Consider the following 12,416-nt stretch of genomic DNA (forward strand, 5'->3'; position numbering starts at 1 on the left):
AGAGAGTAGCGTTCACATTCAGAGAAGCAGCTTTTCTTTCAAGCATCTAGCACTCTCTGAGCACAGGTGAAAAACTGATTTGGTTCACACTGAGCTTTAAAAGGAGAATGTGTAGAGATGGAGGTATAAGAAATTCCCATGAAAACAGGTATGCATAGAAATCAGTATGTGTTCACTACCAGTACTGATTTAAATGCTACAATTTATTGTGCTCACAATCACAAGCAATTGCCTTCACTGTGTGGATTCACAATGGTCTTTTTGATGGAAAGAGATTAGATTCTGGAAGTCTGAAAGCTCTAAAAGCTATCACTTTCTTGTATTTGGTCTTTTCACAGCAACCTCTGGGTAACAACAGCTCTCTTTCTCCACATACCTTAAAAAGATTTAACTACATGACCTCTTGAAACTTATCAGAAGAAATGTGTATAGCAATTCATATTTAAATGGATCCTTAAAATAAGTTACTAACAAAAGTAGGTACTTAAAAGAAAACACAAAATATGTAAGGACCCATCAAGAACCATACATCAGGACTCCTGAGTTGGTGAAGGATTTTCCTTTGCCTGTGTGGGCATATAACATAGTATTCATTTTCCTGGACTTAACATTAAAAAAAATTATTTATCTTCTTCTGTTTTTACTTTCTAAGAAAAATGATCAGATATTCACGCAAACCGCAATTTTACAATCTTGTGTGCAACTCGGGTAAGCACTTGCTCAGGCTGGAACAGGAGTGGAATTTGTTGGCTTAAAAAACTATGGTGGGGCTTCCCTGGTGGCGCAGTGGTTGAGGGTCCGCCTGCCGATGCAGGGGACACGGGTTCGTGCCCCGGTCCGGGAGGATCCCACATGCCGCGGAGTGGCTGGGCCCGTGAGCCACGGCCGCTGAGCCTGCGCGTCCGGAGCCTGTGCTCCGCAACGGGAGAGGCCACAACAGTGAGAGGCCCGTGTACCGCAAAAAAAAAAAAAACAACAAACTATGGTGAAAAACTGTTTTAAAGCAGACCAAAGCCTAATAATGTTTTGCATTATTGAAAAATTAACAAAAAGTGTGCAGTGCTGTAACTTACCAGTTAAGAAAGCTCACATAATCAACCATGAGGAACAACTCAGTGTATTGAGTGTACAGTTGGAAAGTACCGGCTATGAGTTCTTACAAAGTGGAATATGCCAGGAGTCAGTGTTGGTAGTACAGTGGTGAGTAGAGCTGGCTTCAAACAAAGTTGAATATGCCAGGGACAGACCAACAATCCTAGCAAAAGGGCCACACACTCCATGTGCCACTGTGTCACTAAGTCAATGGCTATCACCCACTAATAATATACTAACCAGCCACCAGAAGTCCTTATTTTTCAGGAGCCTCTTATGCAGTTTATGACATCAGTTTATGACATTTTTGGGGGTAATCCTCACTGCTCTAGATAACCACAAAACACATATTTAAAAGGACCTTTAAAAAAAAAAGTCCCTTTTATACTGCAGGTGTCTATATCATGTATTTTGTTTGAGTAGCCAGAATATGTGATTATAAAATTTGTGATTATAAACTGGTAACTTAGCACTCTAGTAAAGCACTAAGTTGGTACACCCTGGAGGTTTCTAAATCTATATGAATTCCTATAATTTATCACCTTACTTTGGCATTCTTGCCAATTCATTTGCTGAGATACCTCATAATGATCACTTGTAAAACTTTAGAACCACAATGACAAATAGCACATTATACTCACAATGATGCAACTAATAGTCAAAAAAGATGAATTTGAAGAACTTTTTGCTTTAAAAAACTTGCTATAGGTTTTTGTAATGACTCAAGACATGATATTTCCACTGCCCCTCACTTGCCAGTACTGACCTCTTCTCTCCCAACTGATTCATAACTGCTGTCCGTCCCTTCTTTAAATCCACCAAATCTGCCGAATGTATTTTCAGAAAACCCCTGCATTTTTTCATGTTTTTCCCCTACTGAAACATCTTGTGTGCATCACAGTGATCAAATCTTTAACTTGGATCAGGATGGATGAGGGAAGGCTGCCTATACAGGGGCACAACTGAATTGAGTTTTGAGGGGTGTGTAAGAGTTAACACAGCCAAAAGAAGGGAGAGAGGAGTGAGGGCAGTAGGGGGTAGGGATAGGAATCGAGCAAGATAAATCGCTGGTGTTTGGTTGGGTGTGGGAGTAGTGGTGCTAGGACCAAGTCTGAGAAGAGGCAGGCATGGAGAACTTGGAATGCCACGCTGAATAAGGATTTCACTCCTGTAGAGAACAGCAAGAAACCGAAGTAATTTAAATCAGGAAATGATGTGCTGAGATTTTAGAAAGTTTACTACCTAGGGGAAGAATGAATTGGAGTGAGGCCAGATTTACCTTCTTGATATAAAGAATCACATCTTTTACCATTTCTGGCACAGTCCTTCATCAGCACTTGACAAGTTAATGGTTGATTAGTCAATATTTCCTTGTACATTAAAAATACCCTAGTTATACACATTCAGTTTGCACTTAATCCTACAGGCCTACATCTACCCTGTGGATTACCACAGTGGAGCCAAAATGTGAAGATGATAGTTGCATGTATGCTTTTGTCTTGGAGTGGATGGAAGGTGCTCAAATATTTCCTACTGTTTCTCTGTCATTCTGGGAATATAGCGAGAAAGAAAAAAAATTTTCCCCCAAATGCAGGCAGACTCTAAGTGATTAGAAAAGATGACTATGTTCATTGTGGCAAGGTTGATTCTACATCTGCATAATATATATTTACTGTCATTCTCTTATCTGTATGGCTTGTGTTTTATCTGCAATATTTTGGTATTCTATAATAAGTTCCTATGATCTGTCAAGAAAAGTTTCCATTTATTTTCCTCCTTCAAAGAAAAAGGTAATCAAGATACAATAATTCGGATGTGATCCTCCTCACCCCTATCCTGTAAACATATTAGTGAGATTTAAGATAAAGTGGGAATAACTTATTAAGCTTCTAATGAGCAGTATTTTCTTCTGGATATCAAGGAATTGCAGAACTTTGATTATGATGCTTTGGCCAATTAATATTGTTAAGCCTAAAGCTGATTACTCCAAGAAAACAAATATGTGAATTCTTTTAATGGTAATGGTGAGCTGTGTTTTCAAATGCTCAAGATTCTTTTTTCTAAATATGCCTTTTCATTTAAGTCTACATATTGATTGGGCTCCCCAGCTCATCTTTAAGCACTTTACTTAAGAATAGAGAAACTGTTTTTACGTCCTATATCCAATCACCATTAATGGCATAACACAAAATATACACAAGAGATTTTTCAATCATTCTATTATAAGAGGACCTGAAATTCTGCTTATTGTTCTTATCCTAATAAGTCAGGGGAGTGAGATGGCTCACTCTAGCACAAAGATTAAGTTTTCTACTAATTGTGTCTATTCCCACTTGCAACACTCCTTTTACTGTTTACTTCCCTGGAAGGAGTATGGTATTTATGTCTTCATACATTTGTGTACAGGCACAAAATAGTTTGAGTCCAACATTTACCTCAGAATTGTATAACTTAAAATTCTTGAATGTCATCTGAGATAGTATCAAATGATCTTATTACAGTCAATATTAATCACGTCTGATAAATTCCAGAGGCTTTAGCAACATATTTGTTATACATTATTATCATAGATAGGTTGCCAATAATATGCTTGCTCTCAGAAAAGAAAAAGATAAAGATTTTAATAATTTCTATTGATCAGACCAGAAATTCAATGAGTGTAAAATTAATGTTAACTATTTGAAGATAAAATAAATATGTATGACCTTATTTTAACGCATAGGAAAAAAATTTAAAGCTGATATCCAAAACTATTAGGAGAATAAGCCAATGTGAACAACAAATACCTAGAATATCTAATTCAAGTGAGCTGTTCCCATGATTGGAACTTACTAACACAGGGCATAAATAACATTAATGCAGTCTTTTAAAAAGCCAAAGTGAACAGTTGTTTTCTCTTAAGTAAATTTCTTGCACCTTATCTGGGACACATAGAGCAATGTACTTTTATAATCAAACACTGTTAATACTTCCATTGATTCTGAAGCACCCCTGCTTGTGCCTTCACTCAAGCCCTTATCCATAAAAGATGTGTTTTCACCATTTCTAGGGGAGGGGAGTGAATTTTTTTTGTAATCACCATGTTGTTAACATTCTATTTCCTTTGACTTATTATAATCGGAAGAATTTCTAAAAAAAAAAATACACTTTTTTTTTTAAGTCATTGCAATTGATCTGCTAGACACTGGCAGACAAGGAAGTACATTAAATCATGTGGCACTACTTACATTTTACAATCACAGCAGCATGGCCATGTCCCTGCCACCCCACCATCTAACTTTTTTTCCTTCTCTCTATTTCTCCTGCTTTCTAAATGACTAGTCGCCTTGCTTCCAGAATTGATTCATTCCTGGCATTCCTTTTTTTGGCAACAAATAATTCATACAGGACTTAAACAATGTCTAACTCCCCCCCACCCCACCCCGGGCCTCTGCTCCACAAACAATACCTATTAATTGCCTTTTTTGCTACCTTAGCCAATTTTCAGTCTTCTCCAAAATTCCTTCTGATTACAGATATTCAAAACATCTTGGCCAGGAAAACCATTTAAGTAAACAGCATGCATTTGGCTGATTTCCAAAGAAGCTGCAAATTTTATTAGGATATTGTTCATTGTGTTTTATAAGTATTGTATACATACAACAATTTAAAACATGACTTTCTTCCTTACCCAGTACCCAAGGGGGAACTGTTGTCATAACTAGTAGTACTTTCAAAGTAAATGTAATAAATAGGATATGGACACTTAAAATTCTTCCCTTTGCTAATACTGTACTTGCAATTCTTAAATGTCTTCGATGTGACTTTTATAAAAGAATTTAAAAAACTTCCTACAATACAGACTCATCTCACAATGCTGCTATACACCTCTGTTCCACACCCCCACCCCCACCCCCACTCCCAAGAGTTACAGCCAATTTTAAAATGTTCAACACAATTTAAAATAACAAAAGTTAGAGTAATTTACAATGAAAACCACTCACTTATATAAAGGCATTAGAGAGAAGTTGACAGCTTAAAGACCCTTGCAGGGTATTTATCAACAAATCAGTCACATTTATCTCATCTCTGTTTTCAGCAGATTATCTGCTGCCTCAAACTTACAGGTATGTCAACAATTCAGAATTCTCCAGGTCCCTGGAGCAAACAGCAGTTAACACCAGGGTCATTTCTTCCCGGAATTTATGTTGATACAGGATTCTTTCCAGACCAGCACTGTTTCAACAACTAACTGTCTGTTTCAACTTTAGAGACAGGATAGTAATACGGAAATAATAAAAACAATACTCACAACCATCAGGAGCCCCCAAACCTTTTCAAAGAACTTTAATTAAACAACGTACACAAACCACCCCTGGTAATTGTTCCATGGTGTGTTAATGCTAAATTCCTTTGAAGCTGATTCCCCCTTTGAGTCTCAGAAAGTTGAGGTTTAGAGTAAGTAGGTGTTGTTTGTTGCCTTATCTCTCTGCCTGACTTGCACTTCTCTGTAGGCTGAGTGTATTTCAGCTTGTTGGGAAGCTCCTGTTGCAATAAAAATATTTCAAACACTTTGTTCCTTAGTTGGACTCAAGCAGCTGCCCTAAGCATTGGAGCAGAAGCATCATGACAGTGCCCTTTGTTCCACCGTATCAATTCTGTGAACTGTGTGATATTCCTGCTGTTCCCTCCTAGAATGCTCTTCCTCCAAACCCTTCCCTCTGTCCAATCCTACTGAATTTTGGAGACCTAAAATCCCAATTCCTCCAAGAAGCTTTTCAAAATTCCCTTCAGCTAGTAGTCTAACTCATTCTTCTAAACTCCATAATTCGTTGGCTGTTCTTCCTTTGGGTAGCTTACCATTTTTTATTTGGTAACGCATTTTTTTAGAGAGAGCATTTTCCTTCTACAGACTTTGAACTCCTTGCTTTAAAGCAAGGAGAGTGTATGTTTAATTCAGCACCTGCATAGTGCCCTGCATGAAGAACAGACTCACCTGATAGTTCTTGAATTCACCAAACAACATGAAAATGCCATTGTCAAGAGAACAAATCATGTGCGGGTTTGGGACTAAGCGTCCAATAAATATGGAGAGACTGACACATTCTTCATATGTGAAATGGATCTGCATATCTATCTCATACAATTGTTTTAAGGATATAATAAAATGCAAACATATTATTGAACAGGGTTAGGCACATAGCAGATGCTCAGCAATGCTCCCTTTCCTTCTGCTCATTCCCTGCATTTATTGAATAGTTGATGTCTGGTTGCTCTTCCTAGCCAGCCATTCTCAGAGGGTAAGAAAGGATATTTCAGGTGCATCCCTTGTGTTCCCCTATGCAGAAGCAGCTAGTTTGGTTCCAGTTTGGCACTGGACCTGCACAGACTAAAGGGGTACAGTGAGCCCACTGGTCAAAAATTGGCCTCAGTTGTCCTAGGGTCTTTAGTCAGACTCCTAAATGTAAATATACATTCTTTTTTTCCATGTGCTGCGGCAGTTCTGTGTCACTGAGACCTCCCCACTCTCTCAGAACTATCTCAGTTTTATTTAAAGGAAAATGGGATTGGGGCTTAGAGAGGCTTAAGGTTTAATTAAAATCCCACTTTCTATTAACTACCAAAAAGCTTAACAATATAACTGATGAGTGGTTTAAAAATTCAGGCTTGGGAGTTTAAGTACTACCAGTTCTGCTATTTACTACCTGTGGGAAATTGACTGTTACTTAACTGCTTAGTTTCCTCATCTGTAAAATGGGGATTAAAGCACCCTACCTCACAAGCTTTTTTTTTTCTTTCTGGAAACATAAGTAACATAATGAATGCAAACCACAGAGTTCAATTCTTGGCACACAGTAGGTACACAATTACATCAACTGTAATTATTAAACATCTCTTTACCTTTCAAGTATGTAAATATTGATTGCCTGATCCTTTAAAATTCTTTTACATAAATGTAAAACAATACAGCTTTGCAGGGTCTGCTGTTTTAAACCTCTGATCTGGTCTGCAAGCATTTTTCTTTTTCCTAATGGGTTCTACATTTGCCATTTCTCGAGTTAACTTCCTACAGAAACAGTTCAACATTGCAGGAAACAACTGATAACCCAACTTAACTGTTTACTTTCTTTCCTCTCGTTTCCATAATAAGCCTAGAATACTTTTATAATGAAAAAATAAATTAAACAACTAGTAAAAGAATTACTGAGTGGCTCTGATCATCTGACTTTTAGCAGGAGAGAAATGATAGTTCACGTTCTCTAATTTTCACAACTGGTTTGCCATCTTCTTCCCCTTCCACCTCCTTTGACTATCAGTTACTAATATAGCGTTCTTTGTGTGTTGTTTTAACTCTGTTCACCTCCAAGTTTAATTTTTCGTAGATACCAGCGCTGTGCTCACGAGTGCGTTGGCGGGGCGCAGCAAGGTGGGCGGGGCTGCTGCCGGCGGGGACAAAGTCCCCTTCTTTCTCCTCCTCCTCGTCACCCGCGGGGTAGGGTGATTGTTCCCCAGCCCAAACCCTCCTACCCAATCTTTTCACTTCCTAGATCAACCAATCGCTCAGCACACTGGGTGGAGTGCCCCGAAATACCTGGGCGAGGCACCACAATCGCAATTTACAGGTTGTAGGAGCGCCAGTGCTTTCAGGTTTTCTCTTTAAAAATATTTATGGAGGTCATAGATCCTTTAAAATTTTTAGTAAAAGCTAGGGGCGCTTTCTCCCAGAAAAATGATCATACCAAATTTCTGCAGAGAATTTCAAAGTATTTACAGACTCCCGGAGCCTCCAGATGAAGTCCCCTGGGGTGGGGGTGGGGGCGGGGGGGCCTAGGGGAACAGGTTAAGGAAGGGAATCTTGGACTGAATTCTTTTCATATATATACATACATATATATGCACTTAATATACGTAGATATATATATGACACATCTGAGTAAGAGGTTGTTTTTAAAAACAGTGCTTTCCCAAAGTAAGCTGGTCTGAGTCTGGAGGCGCGACAGATCGTACAAAGGGCCGGCGACCCACAGGTGGGCAGAACACCAGGTCCCGCATCCTCAGGAAGAAGCGAGTCGAAGCAACTGGGCGCTGAGGGTGAGGGAAGGGGAGGGAAGGGATAAGGGGCAGGGTGCGGGCGGTGCAGGGCACAGCGGGGCTCCACTCACCGTTGCCCACGAAACTGCGGCCCTTCCGGGCCAGGGTCTGCTGCACCTGCTCCTGGATCCGCAGGCTCTTGACCGCCTGGCCGCTGCTCCCCGCCAGCTTCAGCTTGGCCTCGGAGGGCAAGGCCAGGCTGGAGCTGTCCAGCTGCCCCAGAATCTGCTGGCCCAGGACTGTACGGATGTAGCCGCACTCAGCCGAGGAGCCTGGAGCTGCCATGGGGCCGGAGCTGGCGACCGAGCCACACGCCTGCCGCGAGACCTGCGAGCGAAACTGCGGCGGAGCCCGTGGAACTGGGTGCGAGCCCCGCCCCGCCGCGCCGGCCCCGCCTCCGGCCCCGCCTTCGCGCCGGTGAGAGGCCAGAGCTGCGGCGAGCGAGGCCTCGGGAATCCAGGCGCTCGGCCTTCCCACGGGAGAGGGGGCGCGGCTCCAGCGCGGCAAGCGCAATCCGCCAGGGAGCCGGGCCTGGCGGGCCGCGCGCGCCGACACCTGACGAGTTGAACTCCTTGCAGGTAAGAGGGAGACGGGTGCGGTCCGCCCCAGGGCGTGCACACTCTCTGAGTCGCCTCGGATCCTGTGGGCCGGGGCCGCGCTCCACTCTCTTTGCTTCGCCCGGCCTCGGCCCAGCCCTCGAAAAGGATGTGATTTCCGCTTGATTGCTCAAGGGCCTACCTCCAGGCACGTGCACCCTGGAGAGTCACTTCTGTTCTTGGGCTGGGGGTTGCCTCTGGGATCCCGGAGTGAGTAGTCTGTCTGGTTAGTCAGGCTCTGTCAGACTGTTCGAAACATTTCGTGGACCTGGGGTGAGAAGGGGCTATTTGGTCAGGCGGAAAAGGAAGTAGGAGGGAAATGTGCCAAGAAGATGTCTTGTGTGAAATAAGACATTTTAAAATAGTTTGTTTGTTTGTTTTGTTTTTCCTTTAGTACAGTTTCAGGGACTGTGTCCTTTTGCACAGATGCAGTCCCGGAAACCTATGTTCTTCCTCACTGAGAATTTCTGTTTTCTCTTGCACGTGTTTAAATTGTACCCAATACACTCTTGCTCACCCACTCCTCTCTTAGGAACACATCCACACAGAGAAACTCCAATAAGAGAGCACACTTTCAATAGGTGATACTTTCTAACAGCCCTGCTAATGTTGATGAAGTCCTCTTTATGATAGTCTTTGTAGGGGTCCCATGGAAGAAGCCTCTGACTTTCAGTCCTATCTTTCACAACTTATACTTACCCGACTATTAGTTATGTTTCACACTTAGTTGACTTCTGAGAACTTGAGAGCTAAGCTCAACAGAAAGAGTCCTTGACCTTAAAGTTTACAACGAAGCCACTCATCCTGCTTTCCCTCTTTGGACGTGAGAGGCAGAAAGAAAAACATCTACCCCAAGTATTAAGATAATCTTTCCTTTGATTGCTTGGGATTGTATGTCAGTCAAATCACTCAGTTATTGCAGAACCCCATTTATTCAGTGGCTGGAGAACACAGCTTCCCCTGTCCTCATTTTCCTACAGCATACCCTTCTGTCTTTACACACACACTTAATGCACAGGTATAAGGCCTTCCAGGGGTGAAGAGGAAATCAAGGGGCCCAAAGCCTGGACAGCTGGAGCGGTGATAGCTCTGCCACCCTTTCTCAGGTTAAGTGAAGCCATGTGGATGGTGGATCTTGGATGCAATTCCTTCTATTCCTGCAGGACCAGTCTTGAGGTAGATTATACCTTGTGAAGAACTCAATTATATAGCCAGATGTAAACATCCAAACCTGGTGCTGAGATTCAACTGAAAAGAGAAGGGTGAACGGAAGGGGAAGTGATATAGAGACTTCCAACATCAAACTCAATTCCTGTTCCCTTCTTCTTCCTCTCCCCCCTCCCTACTCCTGGCCTCCTCTGGCAGCTCTGTGAATGCTGCTTTGAAAGACAATTTCAGTACCTGCCCCACAGGGTCAGCTGGGTCAGTCTTTGTTTTTTGTGCCTGGAGAGCCATAACTTACAAGGTCAGCTCTGTTTCCATCTAGATCCTTCACCACGCGGGTGGAGAGGAATGTTTCTCATTTATTTATTTGATTGAGCCAAACTTCATTTACTTTTTTCCTCTCAAATTGATTTTTTTTCCAAGTGTGATGTTGTAACTGACTAGCCTAATATCCTATTGAGCACATAGACATCTTGGTATTGGGTAGTTGCATGATTTGACAGGATGGTTAAAAGCACAGCTTGTGAATGAGGCAGATCTGGGTTCAAATCTTGGCTTGTCCTTTGTATACAGTGTGGCCTTAAGCAAGTTTCTTTACATTTTTAAGCCTCAATCCTCTTAACTGTAAAATGGGAGTAATAAAAATACCTACCATGAAGTGCTGCTGTGAGGATTAAATAAGGGGTTCATAAGAAACACCCAATGAATAATTGCTGAATACTCTTTAACAGACATCCTCCTGAGATCCAGTTTTGGATTTCCTCACCTCCTTCAGGTCTCTGTTCATATGTCAATTTATCATTTGGATGAGATGCTTTTTCTCTCTCTCTCTCTCTCTCTCTCTCTCTCTCTCTCTTTCTCACACACACACACACACACACACACACACACACACACACACACACACACAGAGTCACTATCTGCCTTCTCTGCTTCATTTTTCTTCATAGACTTATTTTCACACACATGCTTTATATTTAATTTATTTGTTGTTTCCTTACTGGACTGTAAACTCCATGTGAGCAGGGACTTTGTTTTGTCCACGGCTATCTCTAGGACCTAGAATAGGGCACAGAGTAGAAGAAAGAGATATGTGGAATGAATGAATGAATCATGTATAAAAACACTTATATATTACATGAGTACTCAACAACTGTTAGTATTTAGGTATTCTACTAGTTAGCTATGAAATAGTCCCTGTAAATAAAAAACAAACTAAACTGAAGTAATTTTTAAATGCTTTCAGAATTCAAAGATTCATTAGAATAATCCCTTTGAAAATAAGGTAACCATAGAAATTAATTAAAAGAATAACTTTGGAGGTGAGAATCCTATTGCAATAGCAATGGTTATTTACAAGGTAAGAAATGCAGACTCTGGCATTGTGCCCCCAAACATAGTCTAGTTGTACTTCTGTTCCAACAGAGTGCAGGCCCTGTCATTTTCTCTGCATTTACTGGGAAAGCTGCCTAGCCGATTTCCTAAACTGTGAGCAATACGTGTGAGATAACTGCTAATCGTAGTTTCTAGCCAACAAATTGAAGCATGGAAATTAAACACTATGAATACTTTTGTGGTGTTTTGCTGTTCTACAATCTGCTACTTTTTAGTGTTTAGGTTCAGTTTTGAAAACTCTTCCATCTCTTTTTTTTTTCATTTACCAACAGAATCTGATAAAAGGAAAAAAAAAAGTAAAATCACACGAAGATTGAAGTGGAATGTAAATAACAGATAACAATTATGAGGCTACAGTTCCTTCTGCTGGAAACCTACAATAAGGATTCAAAAATTCTTGTTTTAAACTTGCATTTTTATCTGATTTACACACTATAGCCTTAAAACATTAATCTTTTACTGTTTTCAAATCTATAGTTAGGGCTTCCTCAGCATAATCTCTACTTTCTTTAACCATGTATAAATTCCAATATGAAAAATCCAGGAAGTCACTGAAAGACTAAACATAGTATACATTTTAAAGCAGAAATAATATTTTAGTAGAGAACATTAAAGAACATTAATGGCACCAAAACTCTTTGGTTCAGATTTAAAAAATAAACTCTAACATTTTCATGAATATCTTCCCTTATGAAATATTTTCCTGTTACTATTTGTAGGCTACTAATATCTATTGCTTTTAAAACCTATTTGCTGGGAATTCCCTGGCAGTCCAGTAGTTAGGACTTGGTGCTTTCACTGCAGTGGGCCCGGGTTTGATCCCTGCTTGGAGAACTAAGATCCCTGCAAGCCTTGCAGCCCGGGCAAATAAATAAATAAATAAATAAATAAATAAATAAATTAATTAATTAAAAAAACGTATTTCCTAAATTAGTGTAAGAGACCTGGCAGATAGAAAATTTAATATAAACCACGGGCTTTATTTCCTCTTTTAGCAAATGGATATGTTGCCAAGGCAATGGTAGCAGGTTTATCTTTAGCCACATATAATGAGGCTGGATCAGGAGTGGAAAAGGAAGCTCTGAACATGTAGATGCT

General features: G+C 40.7%; 1 protein-coding gene across 2 annotated transcripts in view; it reads right to left on the reverse strand.

Annotated features, from left to right (window-relative positions):
* The window catches only part of PKP2 (plakophilin 2), an 86,429-nt gene extending 77,981 nt beyond the window's left edge, over nucleotides 1–8,448 (reverse strand). For both annotated transcript variants that reach the window (XM_055085561.1, XM_007117541.4), the window contains exon 1: nucleotides 8,235–8,448. In XM_055085561.1, coding sequence (XP_054941536.1) covers nucleotides 8,235–8,448 — 214 coding nt within the window. The remainder of the gene's footprint in view (nucleotides 1–8,234) is intronic.
* Between the last annotated feature and the right edge of the window lie 3,968 nt (nucleotides 8,449–12,416).

This window comes from Physeter macrocephalus, chromosome 6 (assembly GCF_002837175.3).
Source record: "Physeter macrocephalus isolate SW-GA chromosome 6, ASM283717v5, whole genome shotgun sequence".
Classification (NCBI taxonomy): Eukaryota; Metazoa; Chordata; class Mammalia; order Artiodactyla; family Physeteridae; genus Physeter; species Physeter macrocephalus.